The sequence below is a fragment of the Grus americana genome, chromosome 31, assembly GCF_028858705.1.
Source record: "Grus americana isolate bGruAme1 chromosome 31, bGruAme1.mat, whole genome shotgun sequence".
Classification (NCBI taxonomy): domain Eukaryota; kingdom Metazoa; phylum Chordata; class Aves; order Gruiformes; family Gruidae; genus Grus; species Grus americana.
Window position 1 is genome coordinate 567,673 of NC_072882.1, and position 18,253 is coordinate 585,925.

General features: G+C 58.1%; 1 protein-coding gene across 14 annotated transcripts in view; it reads right to left on the bottom strand.

Moving 5' to 3' along the window:
* Positions 1 to 18,190, bottom strand: part of IKZF4 (IKAROS family zinc finger 4) — a 29,805-nt gene extending 11,615 nt beyond the window's left edge. For 2 of the 14 annotated variants that reach the window (XM_054807122.1, XM_054807113.1), the window contains exons 1-4: positions 17,949 to 18,106; positions 10,249 to 10,303; positions 6,181 to 6,312; positions 4,331 to 4,435 (exon numbers count right to left, since the gene is read on the bottom strand). In XM_054807122.1, coding sequence (XP_054663097.1) covers positions 4,331 to 4,435; positions 6,181 to 6,312; positions 10,249 to 10,288 — 277 coding nt within the window. In that variant the 5' untranslated portion in view covers positions 10,289 to 10,303; positions 17,949 to 18,106. Of the gene's footprint in view, positions 1 to 1,027; positions 3,058 to 4,330; positions 4,436 to 6,180; positions 6,313 to 10,248; positions 10,304 to 12,976; positions 13,270 to 13,852; positions 14,233 to 17,948 lie in introns of those variants that run through there. The other 12 variants (XM_054807125.1, XM_054807119.1, XM_054807114.1 and 9 more) reach the window with 11 other exon arrangements.
* Between the last annotated feature and the right edge of the window lie 63 nt (positions 18,191 to 18,253).

The following is an 18,253-nucleotide window of genomic DNA, read 5'->3' on the forward strand; positions in this document are numbered from 1 at the left end:
TCGACTATTTAAAGGCAGAAAAAAGAAACCGAAGAGGACGGTGCTGCCTGAAAACCCCCTTCCCGCCCCAGGCGGGCTGACGGCTGCCGCACCAGCGGCCCTGCAGGCAGCTCTGCCTCTTCCCCTTCCCTCAACCATCGAAGAGGCTACAGGAATCATGGCAAACGTGGGGAGGGGATGAACACGCAGACACTCGTGTGGCGGCATTTGGGCACCAAAAACCCTGAGAAAGCTTGTGTGAAATTAGGGAAGTGGACGTGAGCGATGCCACCGGGGAAAGGTCCCACAGCCGAGGGCTGGCGACTCCCGGGAGCAGCCGCCCCGCAGCGTTTCTGGTCCAGACAAGAGCAGAGAGAGGGCAGGAGCCAGAGGAACCGTGGCTCAAGCAGCCCACCAAAGCTGGACAATGGAGGGGCGCAGGGCCAGGGCAGCAGGCGAGTCTCCCCAGCGCGGAGTGGGCGCTGTGCCGCAGCGAAGCCCCCAGGTTTCCCTCCCCACCGCTACCTTTCCTTTCCTCCTGCAGCATCAGGAGCGGAGGCTGGCGAGGGGATGGATGCGCCAGCCCTGACCTACATTCCCGGCTGCTCTAATGATCTGTGGAATGCCACAAATCAAACACTCCCCGAGACGACGGCGACTGCTCCGCTCCCTCCGCTGCCAGCGAGCTGCAGCCCTGCGGGGACCGGGAGAGGGAAGGACGGGGGGGAAACCTCTCCCTCTCCTCCCTCCGCTACCTCCCGATGAACTTGTCCACCCAGATCCTGCACGCTTCCTCCCTTGGCCAAGCGTCCGAGCGGTCGTCCCACCTCGCGACGCCAGCTGTGCCCTCTGCTCAAGGGAGAGCTGCTGCCGGGACACCCTCAGCCTCGGTGAAAAGTCGCCTGTTTGGAGAGCCAGGCTTTAAATGATGGAACTGGAAAGTTTCCTCCCACTTTAAGCCATCGCCAGCAGCCGGGAGCGAGAGGGAATCCCCTGGGGAGGCTTCCCGGCCAGGGGTGGCCGCTCCTTGGCCGATCGCACCCACTACCTGCTCCCGTAGCTCTGGTCCTGGCAGGCCGGAGGAGGAGGATGATGGAGTACGGTCGAATCCAGGTCACCCACATGGCCGTGCACCGAGCCCACAGGCTTAAACAAAATATTTACAGAATCCCTTCAAATATCAGATTCTTATTTCTTCCATTTAAAGCAGGAGGCTCTTCCCAATCCCTTAAGAGGAGAACTGTGGGGGCTGGAGGAACTGAACTTTATATACACAAAGGAGACTCTGCTGCTGCCCGGAGGGTAGGAGATTGCAGAGTCCAAGCTGCCTTGTGGAGACAGGCGTGAGAACGGAGCACAACCACACAGAAATCCCAGCAGCTTCCAGATCTGGTGCTGAATCGACCCCTGGGGCTCGTTCAGCTCTTTGTGAGAGCGTGAACGCTCACCCACGGTCCAGGGCGCACGCCGACAGCCGCAGCGTACCAGCCGAGGGAAATTGAGAAAACAAACCTTGGTACCGTCCCGGGTACCAAACCATCCAGAGGATTTGACCTTCAAGACCCGGGGGGCTCCAAACAAACTCTCCCATCGGCTGAGGCAGGGACGATCCGTCCCGGTGGGCGAGCGGGAAGGCTTTGGGTCGCTTACCAGGAGAGGAGGACGCGTGAACGCTGGAGAGCGGAGGCGGCAAGACGGTCCTAGGGAGACCCGCTGCCCCGGGAACGGCGGACACACAGCCCCCGAGAAGCCAGGCCACGCACCCGGAGAGGACGGCTCCTCTTCCGCACCGCCTTCGACGGAGCCAGGTACGGCCTTGCAAGCGGGGATTAACGAGGAGCAGCAGCATGGAAGTGATTCATCCGAGACTGCGTGAGGTTTATTGCCGGGTGAAGAGCCCAGGAATTCTGGCTCTCGCTCCCCTCCTTCCCTTCCTGGATCCTCGCAGCAGACAATGCCGCCTTCCCAGGGAGGCTCCGGGCAACGTGAACTGTGCATACCCCCGGCCTTGGCAATCGGCGGCACTTTCAGACTGTCTGCTGAGCCACTGGCCAAAGCCACCGCTGGCTGCAGACCGGGAGGAGACTCTGCGGCTGAAGCATTCTTGCGGGGCGGGGGGGGAGCAGAACTTTATTTATGTGCTGGCCGGTGCCACCACACTCCCCTGGGAGCGTCCAGGAGACCCGGCACAAACAGATGCCTCTGTGCACAAACACGAAGTGAAAAGCTCCTCTCTCGGTGGCGGGAGCTGCCTGGATGAGTTGACGTTTGCTGCACTTTGATTTTCTGCTTGGGGTTTTTTTTTTTTTTTTTTTTTTTTTTTTTTTCTCCCATTCCCCTGGGGACTTATTTTTTTCCTGGGCATAGAAGGGAGGCCAACTATTGTTCTGTAATTCCCCTTTCAGAACCAATGCAGAGTCCGGCCTCACTGGAGAGAAGTCTCTGCTGGCAGAACAGGTTATATAATATTCTTGCTCCTCTGGGGCACGATGCTTGCTGGATGAACCAGCTGTGAAGTCAAGTCAGATCAGAGGCAATACCATCACTCGCATCCTGCTGTTAAAGGGGAAGGGATCGTTATTGTCCTTTCAGTCAGTCCACGTGCTCGATTCCTTTCGCTTCTGATCAAGCGAAAAGGCTGCGTTACATCTCAGAACCGTCCTCTGTGAAAAAGCCAAGATTTCATCTCTTTGCAGAGCTTCTAAGCGGTTTTATAGGGCAAATATAAAATAAACAGCAAGTAATAAAAGAAAAAAAAAAGGCAACAGAGCTAATTCATAACATTACCCCTTCTGAAAACTTAATGGCTGGGGTTTATTTTATCCTGGTTCAGAAAGAACAACCTTCAAACGCCAGGCCCTGTCTGGAGGTGTCCCAATCACCTAACTGCTGGAAGCCCACGCGGATAAATTACAAGGGAGTTTCTCTGCTGCGGAAAAGCAAGAGGCAATTGCACGCTGGAAGTCGGGAGAGAGGGAAGATCAGCACAGTGCCGGTCTTTTCAGTGGTGGTCGAGTCCATCTGGCAGAGATGGCCCAACTGTCGGCTCTCGAATACCGACAGCACAATTCCGAGAGGGATTTGCCAACTTATCTCATCACAGCGCTCCTTCTTCTCATGTGTCAACATGACTTGGTGGTACGTATGGCTCACAGAAGAGAAGGCTGTGACGTAAATAGAGTCTCTGCAAGTTAAGCCTGGACCAGCCACGCCAAGCTCGGCCAGGGCTGCGCTGGTTGTCAGCACACAAGGAAAAACATCACATTTCACGTCGCTCGCCACAGCGAGCCACGGGAGCAGATGGCACGCCAGGACGAGGGGCAGACTGCGACAACTCGGAAATCGAACCTGTTTTACTGGGGGAAGTTCTCAGATACAACCTAAAAAGCAGTTTCATTCGTTTTAAATGAAAAACAGAGAATTCCATCTGTAGACAGGCAAGGGGATGGAAAGTTTTGCGCTGTGCACAGGAGATTCCCCACACCGGTCCCGTTTCTGGATTAGTTCCCTGTCGGGTGCCAGCCACCAGCTCGGCTGACGGTACTCTGCCGACGGCACCGCTGGGCGAGAGCGCACGGAGGCAGAGGCACGGCCGGGCAAGACCTCAGGGGTCACGCACCCGCTCCACGGTGCCATGGCAAGGCGACAAGGGCTGGCAGAAGAGGAGCTTCCCCAGGAGCAGGCAAAGCCGGTGCCCGAACAAAACAGCACAGACTGGGCGAAGGCTGGGAGCCGCTGGTGTGTTCCATCACCCCGCGGGGCTCCCGGTGTATCCAAACATGCCCAGGGGGTCTCCGAACCGACTGCAGCCACACAAATAACTTCCCAACAGACTCATTCGCGGAGAGGCAGAGTTCTGCTGCTGCGTGAATCGCTGCGCGTGCCGCAGACTCTGACCTGCCCCAGCTACTACGCGAGAGGAAGCGGAGCAGCTTCTCGTTTCCCACACAGCTATCTAGACAGGTATAAAAAATAACTGATTCCAAAGCAACCGACGGCTCTGCGGCCCCTCCTGAGCTGCGATCATTAACGGTCTGGAACACGCAGCTGCTTGAAAGTCAAGGTGAAATTCACAACCACAAGGAAAGACCCCGACCCCTGGGCATTGCCTCAGCCGATGTGAAAAACTCCGGCCTCAGCAACAGCCGGTGCCCAGGATCAGTAACCGGGCAGCCGCTCCGTGCGGAGACCAAAGCAGGGTTTTACCCTCTTTGGTTGGAAAACAAAGAGTCAGAGAGAAATCTGTCACAGCGGGAAGGTGAAATTTATGTCACGCCTGAGAGAGTGCAGGGTTTGGGGACAAACCAGGCAGACCTTGGCACGGCTTTTTACAGTAAGTCAGCGTACTCACCGCTGAGAGAGCGGCTCGGGGAGGAGTGCTGGCTGTTGGGTGTGCTCACCGTGGGTCCCACGATCGCCGAGCTGAACTCCTTCTCCAGAGAGGAATCCCCACTACCTTTGGGAGGAGGGAAACACAAGTGAGTGATGCCTGAAGCACAGCCTGTGGGCTCCCACAGGCTTCACCCCGCCAAGCCCTCTTCCCAGCACCTCTGCTTCAGAAAGGGGCCGCTGGCGGGCCCCTTGGGGGGCTGGAGGACATGGCTTTTCCCCCCAACGGCATCATCTGCCACGCACACCAGCATGAACACAGACAGGAGCTCGATGCTTTCCGGACCCCAGTCCTCCGGCTGTGACCCCCTCGGTTCCAACAGCCTTGAGCCAGCGTTGTGCCGACGGCGGCAGCACGTTTGCTCTCCTTGCTGGCTTGCAGAGGGGTTGCAGAAGGGGAGAGGGGTCGGCACGCCACACGATGCCGGAGGGCTCTGCGGGAGCTCCGGCCGGCACCACCATGCAAAGGGGTGCCAAGCAGTGGGGAGCCAGGCCACCCCCCCCCATGCACGAGCATCGATCCCCCAGCAGAACGACTCATGCTGGGCTGACCCCGGCGCTCTGTCCCTTCGCCAGGCACCACGATTCCCCTCCCCAACAGTCCCTGAAGTGACAATTCCCAAGCAGACGCTCACGGCCCTGGGAAGCCGAGCCCACCCCAGACGGACCCTTGCAGTCCCTGGAAACAGGCCCTTGCCCATTCACAGTGGAAAGCGAATTCAGCGATGTAGCTGCCTACCAGATCACCTCGAGCCCGAGGCATTTCCGTGGCAGGCTAGACTCATTTTTTCCCCTTCGGGGGCTAGCAGGTTTCTGTTCCGGCGAGACCTGCCGGCTGCCAGCGCACAGAAAACCCCCGGTCCCCTGCCAGCCCTCCCCATCGCGTGCCCGAGAGCTGGGCAGCTGCCTGCAGCAGCCGCTCCTCGGCGATGCCGCAGGGACGGGGACGGCGGAGTTTCACGATGGAAAGTGCAGAAGCTCCGTGAGCGTCTCTGGCACAGCTGGGAATGTTATTTCTAAATACTCGCATCTGGAGAAACTCTTCTCCCGGTGCTCCCCGAGCCCAGTTCATCCCATTGTCTGATGACTACTGGGACGCTGAGCTCATCGGCCTTGCTGAGCATGGGAATCATTTCTGGTAACTGCCCTCGGTGAGACAGCATCTTCTAAATCGCTGCTCGGCTGAGACCACGCTGGGACACCCCAGCAGCATCCTCACCCCTCCCAACTCCCCACGGGCGGCATTTTAAAGAGGTTTTCTTTCCTGCCGGGGTCACAGTGGGAAAGACTTTGAGGACCCTTCCCTCTCCCCTCCCCGCATTTCGGCAAGGCTGGTAAGCTGCTGCCAGCGAATTTGAGTCACGCGAAGCTTACGCGCGCTGCCAGCCCCAGCAGAAGAGGTTAACGAGAAGGCTGAACGACGAGCCCAGCAGAGAGGGAGCTAGCCCTGTGCATTACTCTACGAGCTGGGGGCACGTCCTGAGGCTGAAAACCGAACAGCCGCTGCGTGGGGTGAGACCGGCCCTCTCAAAGGGTCTCGGTACATCACAAGCAGCGTCCTGAGCCTACCTCGCTCATATTCGCCTCCACGGGCATCTCGGGGGGGTCAGGCCTTTCCTTCCCTCTCCTCCCTGCCAGCACAGAGGATTTCAGTCACCTATAAATCACCCTCCAGAGTCAGTCCCTCTGCCCAGCACAGCCCCCTGCACCCCTTGTCCTCCGCACACAGACAGCGAGCGGAGACAGCACCGAGTTATTTCAGGATCCTCCCCCCTCCCTCCCTCCGCTCCCGTTTAACTCGCATTATTCTACCTTGCTGGAGATACCCTGGAGTGTTATCACAGCCAACTCCTTGGAAACAGCGCTGGAGCCCAGGCTGCGTGTGCATGTCTGCGTCGCTGGCAGGGCGCACGCAGCCACTCACCTTCCAGGAAGAGCAGATTCCTGGAAGCGAGGGAAACGACCGTCATTTTACAGTCAGGCAGCACGGCGAGCGGGAACCCGGGCTGTGCCGCTCCCCGGCACGGGATAGTACGGAGCCGCGCCGAGCCGGCCGGGGATGATGCTCTAAGGAGGGATGGGGCGGGGGACCAGGGATGCTGCAGGGTCTCTGCGCTGATGCTGTGGGGTCAGCAATCAGGCACAGGACCCAAAATATCGGTGGGAAATAGAGACCCCGATGACTGAAGGGAGAACAGCATCGTCCCCAACATCAGCCTACAGTCAGTGACGGCTCATTTGGGCTCCGACAAGGGACAAGGACACCAAAACCTCGGTCCTCAGCTCCAGAAATGGAGCAAAAGCATCTCACATGAAACCCCCCGGACCCAGAGCATGCCAGAGCCAGGTGGCTCCGGAGCAGATGCTCAGCGCAGAAGGGAGGCACTTCACACCTTCGCACACTCCGTGTACACAAACGTATCCATATCAAAGGGCCAGAGTCCACAGCCACGACACACGAGACCACAGCCTCGCGCTGGAGCTGCAGGGAATTATTTTAGGCAGCGTCTCCAGGTGAGCTTACCTTGGTGCGTAGCTCCCATCCTACAAAAAAAGACCCTCCTGGTCCCAGGGCTGGTTTAACCCCGAAGAGGAGATCGGGGCTCACTACCAAAGCACCCAGGCGATGCTGACAGCAGGAAGAACCCCGCTGCACTGTTTGACAATCTGTTCCTAGCCGCTGCCGATCTCTGGTGTATTGGAGAAAGGTTAAAAACCCCAAACTAGAATTTAAGTTGAACATTAAGGAGGAAAAAACCCCATGGTTTCTGCTTGGTCCCTTCCAGTATAAAGGCAGGGCATGGCATCCCGTCTTCAGCTCAAAGCTCAGCTCCTCTGCCAGCTAGCTTCATCCTCCGGATCCCAAAGGATCCTTTTAATCCCAAAGGATCCCCAAGCTCCTTCTGACTGGAGGCACCAAGGGATAACCAAGTTGATCCTTGGCGCCCAGCCCTCCCCAAAACAGGGCTCAGGCCAGCGTGAACCTTCGCACCGCCAGCAGCCTCTGCCCCCCTGGGAGGGATCGGTGTCGAACCCAGGCAGAGCCGCACGGCCCTCGGCCAGGACCCCCACTCTGAAAATCACCCCCCTACACGGGGACGGGTTTCTTCCTCCGTGGGGCTTACACCGGGACCCCCAATAACGGCTCCTGCGAGCAGCTCGGAGCCCTGGGAAGGGTGGGCAGGCTGCCCGCTGCCGACAGCGAGAGCTGAAGCACTATCCCACCCCTGGGAACAACCAGCGCCTGGGTTTCAACAGTCTCTCAGCAATTTCCCTCTCTGATAACTTTTCAGACTTGAGATTTCAGGAAATATTGGGTCACATTTCATTTGCTCTTAAAAAAAAAAAAAAAAACTACAAATGGAAACCTGAATGTCGCGCAAGAGACAGTTCGTCTGTCTGTAGCCCACTTATCCAAGGAGCTGAGAACGTTTAACCCTGTTCTCAGTGCCCGGCACCCAAATAAAAAAGGGTAAAATGGAGGAGACCTAGGCTGGTTTGGGGAGCAGAGCACCGGGGAGGACAGCCTGAAAACATCCCCCATCTTCCATCGGCCTCTGCCACGCGCATACGTTGCCGCAACAACGCGGAGGCAGAGCTCCGAGGTGCTTGTCCATCCCAGAAAGAGGACTGGAGCGAGGGAGGGCAGGATCCCACAGGAAACCACGGCGGGATGGGGACCTGATCCCACCCTGCCCGTATGGGGCAGCTGATGAGGCTGCTCCGGTGCCTTCCCCCACGCGGGGCCGTGCTCGGATGGGCCGAGGTGCTCGGCCCTTCTCACCACCTGCGAAACGGTGATGCTTGGCCGACACAAGCAAAGAGCGGCAGAGCTGTTATCGGCACCATCCGAGTGCCGGGATTTTGGGTTAAGTGTCTACAGGACTCACAGCCCGAGGAGCCGGTGCGCAGCACGGAGGGGTCTCTTGCCCGCCTCCGCCTCGTTCCTACCCCCTCTGCGGTAACGACCGTGTCTACCAGAGCTGCTTCAAAACTGACTTATTTTCCTGTGAAGAATTCAAAGGAGAAAAAGTATTTCGCGTTCACGAAGAGTTTCCGGGCTTTCAGTTACCTCGCTATTCGACAAACATGAGCTTTTTCTTCTTAAAGAGTTTGTTTAATTAAAAATATTTCACAGAAATGAGTTTCAAGAGTTCTGATGTTTGTTTCCTCTAGTCATCTCAGATCCGCAGCAGCTCAGCAACCTGAAGCAGCTAATTGGCAGGCCTTGACCCTGACCTTAACGATCTTCGTTAGGCCTGCCCTGACCCCCAGGCGACCTGGACCTCCGAGCCGAGCAAAACTCCTCCAAACTCCACTGCGAGCGGCGGGCAGACGCGGTTCTGCCAAGGCGAAAGCCGAGCGAAGCCGAGAAAGCAGCGGCCGCGTTCAGCCGGCAGCCGCCCTGGCACAGCGCGGTCGGCCAGCTTCAGGGAAGCGTTTTGTTACTTAACGGACGCATCCTGGCAACCAAAACCCGAGCAGCAAACTGCAGCGAGCGCCTCGAGAAGAGCCAAGCGTCTAAGCCAAGCAGGGATCCTCCGGGGATCGGAGGAAATCTTCACAGAAAGGAGGAGCACACAATAACTCCGAGGATGAACTTTGTCAGGACGGGCAAGATGTAACGTGATTTACGCAAAGGGTGTTGCGCAAGGTCCCCCCGCACAGCTCTGTCAATGCACTAAGTCCTGGCCGCCGCAAACGCTCGTTAGAACAGCCGGGGTCCTCTCTCCCTTCCCATGTACTTCAACTTCTGACCTTCCTCCCCGCCGAGCCATTCATCCCCGGCACCCCCCGGCTCGCGCAGAGACGTCCTCCTGCCTCGCGCGTCGCTGGGGCCGGATTAGATAATGGCCGGAGTTTCTTCTGGCTTTGCCGCTCTTAAACCTACATCGGGTCTTACTCTAATCCTCCTCTTCTCCCGAGCAAAGATGGACAAACCGAGGGTTTTTCACATGGCAAACACCAGTGCCCCAGAGATAAGAACAAATCCCACCAAACCAGCTTTCATTTACAGCCCGTACCGGCTGCAAGCCGGGTTTCTGCAGGCTCCCAGATAATCTAAATCCCCCCAGTGCCACCGGGATCCTCTTGAGATGGTCCCTGCGGCTGCGACCCCCAGCATGGCAGCTCCAGTCTGTGCGACCCCGCCAGTTACGGAGCAATCCGGCATGCCGGCAGCTTCCGACACCCAGATCCAGGCCAGCCCCGTGCCGCTGCCACCTCCCCCTCTCCCCACGGACATTTCAGGGCTTTATGTCTGGAACTCAGCCGGGGTTTAATCTTAACACACACCGATAAACAACAGCGCTGGAATTAGCAAAGCGTGCGGCTGAGATCACCTGCGAAGGTCTTAAATATCGCACTGCTTCCAGTCGCAGGTTTGGCGTCGTGCATCCGGCGTGCCGGAGAGCGGGACTAAACCTGGGAGCCCAGCCAGGAGCCCTGAAGGAAGGACCAACCTCCCCGAGACCTTTCGGCACTGGGATCGCACATCACTGGAAATACGTTTTCCTTTCAGCTTGCAGCGAGGCTTGAAATTTCACCTCCCGCTGGCGTGCCGCGCCGTGCTGGCAGCCACCCACCAGATCAGCAGGTGAAGACACAAGCGCATAAACTTCAGCCTAAACTTCCAAGGCTCAGCCTAGGTACTGGATTTTAAACTAGCAGTTTATGATGCCGTGGGCTTTAACACTTCTCAGATACTTAATGAAACACGGCGATGTTCTGAATACTGTTCCTCGGTGCTCCATCTGTGACTGCGACAGCAGCACAGCCTCAGGCAAAGCAACCGAGCACAGGACAGCTCGTACACAGAGGATGAGCACCTTAAAACGTTAGCAACCCAAAATAACTGGCAAAAATCAGGAGCAGACATACCAGATATGTAAGATCGTCCATTACAGTCTTCTATATCCATCTTTAAGGTACTTTGCTGAAAGAGAAAGCAGAGCTCGGTCAGAGTTAGGCTCCAGAAGCTGCCCGGACTACTCTCCTCTCCAGTAAAACTCCCCAACAGCTTCTCTGAGCAGAGGAGTTACTCACCCCAACTTCCTTTAACGCTGCTTTGCACCCCTGGGCTTAACACCATCAACCCCAGCGGACCACAACGATCCTCCCCATCCGAGCGACGGAAAGCGAATGCCAACGCCAGCAGCGAGCGGTGGTCCCGGCAGCAAAGCCGGGGTGAACACGGAGGGTTTCATCCCCCCACACGCAGACCGCCACAGCTCCGTGGCGTGCACGGGAAACAGCGTTCGCTCTTAAAGCCAAACCTGGGATGCTTGGAGCGGGCTGAGATGGGAGAAAAGCAGCTGCTGGGTCCCCTGGGACAGCCGAGAGCCGGAGGGTCACCGGTCCGGACAGACAGACGACCACTGCCACATCCCTGGGCAGCGAGGCGTGCCAGAAATTCGGGTCTCCCACTCTGGTGAGGGGCCGCTGCTGGGAACCAAGGGGCTCGCAGTGGGGAGATGAAGTCCCCACTTCGTGGGACGTACATAGCCCAAGCACTCGGTTGAATTTTATCAATGAAAAGAAGCGGGGTTTTGGGCAAGGGGACCGCACGCTAACGAACCACGCTAACCGAGCGGCCTCGCAACAGCCGTTCCAACGACCACACCAAAATAAAAGGGAAATCTGCCTTACGTTTTGCTGCTCGGCACCCCACGGAGATAATGAACATTTTATACATTCAAATGGCTTTTATTTGTCAATTACCCTGGCTGTTTAAAAAACAAAACGAGCCCAGTTTTAGAAACAGGAGTTTTGCTGTTTAGAGTTGGCTCTAATTGGCAGTTGATCAGGTTGGAAATGGAGCATTTGCTGCAGAGAACAATTTTAAAAAGCGATAATTTGTGGAGATGAATCGTCTCCTCGGAAAATCAACGTGATTTGCAGAGTGTGAGCACACACAAGCAGCAGCAGCGCTGTTCATTTTCCCCTCCGTTTCTCGAGCAGCTGGTACGCCACAGACGGCGAAGCTTTCTAGGGGACCTCGGTACCTTTTCCGAGCTGAAAGAAATCAGTCGCTCCCTTCTGACGGTGCCTCTTTTAAAAGCAGATTTTTAACAATAACCGCCTCTTGAACCAGCCAAGTTGTACAAGCCTTGCTCCTGGCAACGCACCACTCGAGATAAGTACAGATGCGGACAGGGCACATTAGGCCAGGCTTATTTATTACCCCATCCGACCTGACTACTTGCCTGATGTTAATTAAGAAGGAACGATCTCACCGTGCTCCACTTAACCGCAAACCTCGCATGGGGACTCGCTGGTTTTGGGGAGGCTGGGAGCACCAGTTTACACCCGGTTCAGCCCAGCGAGGGCCTGCGGCACTCACTCGGGGTGTTTTTTCCAGCCGTTCCCGTGTGGTTTGGTGACAGGGACCCCCCCCTCCATCACCGGTACCCGGCGCTGCAGGTCCGGAAGCCTGATGGAGACACCCGCTCCGATTTCCCCGCTGGCAGTGGGACACAGGCTGCCAAACCTGCTCCAAATCCCCAAGTAAGAGGTGCCTCGTATCCTGGGCTGCCGCAGGAATTTAAATTACTTACAGGGGCTGTACAGAATAAGGAAACACGTGGGCTAGTGCTGGAAGACCCCGCTCTCCCCTTCCCTGCCATCCGTGCCACCGAGACGGAGGAGGACATCCCGGGGCCGCAGCCTCCCAGCCCGGCTGGCGAAGGAAAAGCCGAGCACTTCGGAGTTCCCCTTCCCACCCCACAGCAGCCGTTAACTTCACAAGATGAAAATAATTTAGGTTGAAATCTCTCTCTCAAGTGCTGGGTTACACAGGAACTGTGGTTTAAAATGCATCCTGCAGCTTTATTTTTGTTGAACCCGTAATTTTGCTTTTCTGCGGTACGTACGCCCGCTCAGAGATCTGTCTGCTTTGCACAAAGGGCACAGCAACATGCTAATAAAAATCAATTTTATTTAGAAAGCCCTTTTTCTCCTGTACTCTGCAGAAGCCCTTGAAAATATGATTTTTTTTAAAAAAGAAAAAAAAAAAAGAGAGGACCAGCAAGTGACAGTCCGATGGGCACCACGGGTGAACGCACGGCACAGAAAGCTGCCGGCATCGCCTCCCCCCAAATCCCTGGGCTCATGGCGGGGGCCAGGGACAAGCAGGACCCTGGTGTCCTCCCTAAACCACGGGCAGCAGGCAGCCAGGAGCGAGGACGAGAAATTAATTTCCCTCAAAGTAATCAGCTAATAATGAGCCCGATAAAATTGAGTTGAGGAGCCAGTTCTGTGACTCCTACTTCCTCCTCGCACACACGCCAGTCTCGTTAATGTTAACGGGATGATGGGCAATAAAAGAGCTGGATTCCTCACTCCTTTGTATTTTAAAAGGGGACTCAGAGAAAATCACTGGGAGTGTTTCAGGAGCCACGTGCCAGCGGTTAGCTTCCTTAATTTTGGCTGAGCGTGAGGCCTTTGCAAGCAGGAATTGCAATTTAAAAAAAAAAATTGCAAATTAAAAAAGCACCTAGCTCAAATGAACCTATAGCTCCGCAGTAACGACAGCCCATAATTAACCTTCAGCTAGAAAACGATTCTGCACGTCGTTTGCTCCCAGAGTCCTTTTGATTCTAAAAAGCACCTCAAAAACGGCTGCACGGCCAGACTGAGTGAAAACACGTTCCCAGGAAAAAGGGGGCCGCTTCCAAGGATGCGGCTTCTGCTCATCCCACGAGGACGGGCAACCCCTCGCTGATCCCCCCCGGGAGCCGCAGCCCGATGCGTGGTGTTCGTCCTCGCTCCGGAGGGGGGGTCTGGGTCAGACAAATCTCCACGGTTTGGACCGTCAGGCGCAGAGAGCACGTCTCCGTCTTTGGACTTTCTTCCCAGCTTTCAGGTGTGATCAGCAACTTGGGAATCAGAGACAGAAGCGCACTAAAATTAGAGCAGAGTGCCTTCAGCGCTGCTCCACGCTCTCCTCCCCTCTGAAATAAGGACTTTTCCCCAAGTGGCAACGCTCAAGGAAATAAAAAAAGTCCTCGGAACTAGCCCAATTTAACAAAACCTCCATCTCGGCATGACGCAATTTGTGAACGTCCTTTGCACTAATAACAAGAGGCTCCTGACGAAGGCCAGGCCTGGGCGCCCCTCCGGCACCAGGAGAGGGGCCGGGTCTGTGCTCAGTCCTGGGATGGCAGAAATATCCCAGAAACGGGAAAAATCTCTTAGATCCCACCCGGCCCAGCCTGCAGGTTGCTGCTACACACCCTCCAACATCAGCCACCTCTGGAGCCCGTTTTTAACGCCCGTTAGCCTTGCGGTCCTTCGGAAAGCCAGTCTATTTTCTTCCCTATTTTCCCCTATTTCCCTTTATTTCTCCCCAGTGCTTCTGGTCACACCCCAAGCGCCGTGAAACCGTCCCGAACACTCGGCACCAGCAGCAAGACGCTTCTCCGGATGCCATGACAGCAGGAAAAGACACCCCAGCCCCATTCCACCGAGGTATCCGCCAGATTACCTTTAAGGTGATGCCACCAGCCCCTGCGCAGGGTAAACGCATGGCTCCCACCAGACTCACGCAGAAACCAGCCAGAAACATCAAAACCCCGCGGTCTCACCCATTTCTCTGCTGGTCCAGCAGCGCGGCCGGCAGGCAGGGATCGCTTCCCGAGGGGCGCGGACACCCAGGTCCCAGCTTTCTGCTGCCCCAAACGCCCCCCGGACACCAGCACGTCTCTCTCCGTGCCGGGGTTCGGCTCCCAGCTCCCCGCTGACCTGCTGCGGGACAGCTCGGCTCGGCGCTGGCGAGACCGGAGTCGCCGGAAGCAGCGAGCCCGTGGCGAGAAGAAAACAGGCGCGTGTGGGGAGGGATGCTGGGGGCAAACGTCTTCAAACCTCCTGTCAGGGTAAGAATTAGTAAGTGCTCTAAAGGTCCCTGCAGTTTCTTTTTCCCAACCATTGTTTCCATTAGCTGCCATTTATTTTCCAACGCGAGGACTTTTTTTTTTTTTTTTTTCCACCTTTGCCGTAAATAGAAGCTTGGTGCTCAAAAAAACCCAAAAGTTCGTGTCATTGGAAACACTTCAAAATCCAGGGCAGGGGAAAGGGTTGTTTTCACGGGGAACCCCCTGTCCCGCGAGCGTCCCCGATGGGAATGCTGAGGAAGCAGCTCTGCCATGCGCGTGCCGGGCCCCGCTCGCCGGGGAAGACCCCGACTCAAACGGTTCAACAGAGGCAGAAACGAATGGAGCCGCCTTTCGAAAGCGAAAATTAAAGCATTGCGATATGTTTTATCCATTATGAAATAGTTCCCATTGTTTCCATATTTTGAAATGTATTATTAAATAAGATGAAGTGTCATTGCTAAAAAAAAAATATAAACGATTTAATGCAATGCTGCAGCTGGAGGACAGCAGCTGACAGCTCCGCACCGCTGAGCTGGGGACAGACCCTTCGTCTTCCCCGACGTGGATAATCGAGGCTCCAACCCCACGCAGCGCCGGTGGGAGAGAGGCAGCAGGAATATCCTTCAGTTACTGCGGTGGGGACAGGAAGAAAAACTTGCCGTGCCCCACTGCTAAGCTCCCGCGCTGGGGTTTGTCACCAGCCGAGCTAACGCGGCCGCTGCATCTGACCTCGCAGCGGAGCCCTAAACCACAGACGGGTCCGACATCCCCCCTGCGACCCCGCAGGCTCCTGACCAGAGACCATCTCCCAGAAAACACCCATCTTTCACCTGCCTTAACCCAAAACCGAGCAAACACGCCTGCAGCTTCCATCCCTTTTTACAACTAAAGCCGGTGCTTGATCAAACAGGGGAAGAGAGAGAGAGAGAGAGAGAGAGAAACCCTCCGAGGATCCAGATCCAGACCCTGGATCGGCAATCAAAGCGAGGTCCAGCAGACTGCAGCGGAGACGCGGGGCGCCGTCTCCCATCGAAGCGGGGATGCTGTTTTTCCACTAATATTCACCGCCTGGAGAAGCTCCTCCCCGCTGGAACGGCTCCTAACGCTAACACGACAGGACACGAGCCTTGCCTGCTCATTGATATAATTTTGTTTAAAAGCCCGCTGATGGAAAAAGCACTATAAACCAGCGCAGTGTAAAATGTAAAATTCCTCATCTTAAACACGGTCCCGAGATTCCGCGACTTCCACAAAGTTTTAATTCAAAGCAAACCGAGGGCCGTCTGCTGCCGTGTCTTTGTTCAGCATCTAAACCCGTGTTGTGCCCTCTGGGCATCACCACAATGCGAATAAATAATAACCGTGAGCAACGACGCCGAGCCTACAAAAGATGAAAAGACGTTTTGGGAGACCGCCCTAGCAGCGGAGGGAGGAAAGAGAAGTTCCCTCTTCGGCGCTTCCTTGGACGGATGGACGGACAGATACAGGCCGCAGGAAAGAGATCCCCAGGCCTTCAGGAAGCGAAGCCGCGCCGCACTTTCAGCGCTATCGTTTGCAGCCCAACTTCGCTAACGACACTCACAGGCATTTTAAATGGAACTGATCCACCGAGAGCGGAGAAAAATTAATCCTCTGCTGGATGCTCCCTCCTCACGCCCGTCCCGTGTCCGCTGCCCTCGGATCACCCCGCTCCGTCCTCGGCCGCAGAGACCACGTCGGCCCCGCGGTTCCTGTAATTCCCCTCAGGAGCACAAGCCGCCGCTGTGCAAACAGAATCGGTGCTCCGGGGGGGCCCAGAGCTCGCTGGCTCCCTGGCTCCTCTGAACACCGACACCTTCCCGAGGGCTCCAGAGCCCCGTCTGTCACGCCGGCTCACCAAAGCCGCTCAGGTTTCCTCCAGTCCTTGGAAGCAAAAGCCAAGATGAGGCTAAAAATTGTTATCCCCCTCCCCTCGCCCCAGCCGTGCCGCAGGACGGGGCTCACCCTTCCCCACCGCCCCCGGCACAGCCTCCCCTGAGCCAAGGGGCACCGGGTGCGACCCAGCAGACACAGATGCTCCCTATTTTCTCTGTACCGGGACCCCGATACGCAGCGGGAAGGTGTCTGCGAGCTTCGCCTGGACAACGCCGCCCTCGCCCCATGGACACCGGCCTCCCTGGGCACAAAGCACCAACGGTGCCTGTCCCAAGCGTCGGTGCCCGAGAGAATCCCCCTGTTCTCACAGCACGGACCCCACGCACCCACCACATACCCAGGAGCTGAAACTCCACAAGGAGCGACACGACCGGAGAAGGAGCTTACAGCCGGGCTGCCAGCAGCAGCTTTGGCCCAAGACCTTCCCCAGAGCCGCTGCTGCCTTTTCCCGTGCCCCTCTCTGAGCAGGGGGGGGATTCCCCACAGGGCATCGGCACGAAGCCTCTGTTTTGGGGCTGACGACGGATGCGAGCAAAATGAGGTGGTCGTCGGCACCGCAGCTTCTCTTCAGGAGGGGTTCAATGGGGACGGAGTCGGGCAGCACCCAGGACGCCGGCACCGGGCTTTAGGGAGCTCGTACCTGCTCTCCACTCCTCCCGAGCCGCCGCAGCCACGCGCTGCCCGTCCCAGTGCCCCCCTCCCTGAATCAGTAACGGGGGGCAGAGGACTGGGGGACACCAGCTGGGCAACACGAAAACGGGGGGTGAACCCCACGTCTCCATTGCACAACCACAGAGCAAGCTCCGGCGTTACAGACTGGTTGGGGAAAACCCGCCCTGGAGCCAACGGCTTCACCCAAAAAGCAGCGCCCGCAGCAACCTTGACCCCGGAGCCACCGGCGCAGGTGCGTTACGGGGGAGTAAAAGCACTTGGGGGGAGGCTCACCGCAAAACCCCAAAGAACCGTCCTCTCGCAAAACCCGACGCTCCAGAGAACGGCCGCTGAGAAGGGAGGGAAGCGGAGGGAAACGATCCCAGAGACGGACGGATGCCTCCACAGAACACGGACGAGCACGAGAACTTCGGCGGGGCTCCCCCCGCGCCCAGGCCCTCGGCACCCCCATCGCCGTCCCGCCGGTGAAGCCCATTGTTTCCCAGAAACGTCATTTCATCCACCGCGACGCTCCGCTCCGGCACCGAGGTGGGGTCCCCCGCGCCCCCTCCCCGCCTCCAGCTCCCTCGTCCTCCACAGCGGCCAAGTTTTGGGGCTGCACCCCTGTAAGGAGGGGGACACCCCCCCCTACCCGGGCTGGCTCCGGCCCCCCAGCCGTCCCGGGAAAGGGGCTCAGGGACGATTTCGGGGCCCAGCCCGGGGCGCAGCACACACCCCTCACCCTCACCCCCACCCCCCGCGGGGGCCTCACACCTCCCCAAAACACCTCCCGCTCCCTGCCCCCCCCCCCCCAGGTACAGACCCCACTCCAAGCCGTGACAGCCCCCCCAGACACACGCCCGCAGGACACTGACACCCCCAGCCAGGACCTCACACCCCCCCGCCCCCCCCCCCGGAACAGACCCCCGCCCCCACGGCGACCCCCTCACCCAGCTCCCCCATCACCCCCCGGCCCGGTCACACCTCCCCCCCCTCCCCAATCACCCCCAACCCCTGACAGCCCCCCCGTGCCCTGACAGCTCCCCCCATCCCCTGACCGCCCCCCCCCCCCGCCCCGGACAGCGGCCCCGGCCCAGCTGCCCCCCACCCCACCCGGCCCCCCCGACAAGGCTCCCCTCTCACCGGCGGGGCTCAGGGAGGGCCCCCCCCGGCCCGGCCCGGCCGCGGGGCGTGGGGGAGCGGCGGGGGGGCTCAGGGGCTCGGCGGCGGCGGCGGCTCCATCGGCGGCGGCTTCACCTGAGGAGGGCCCGGGCCCCCCCGCCCGCCCCGAGCCACTTCCGGCCCCCGCGCGCAGCCAGGCCGCGCAGCCGAGCGCCGACGCCCTCGAGTCGCCGGGAGGGGGGCGCCGCGGCCGCCATGGGCCGGCACGGGGGGCTCAGCCGAGCGCCGGCTCATCGAGCGGCAGCCGGCTGCCCAGGGGCGGGCAG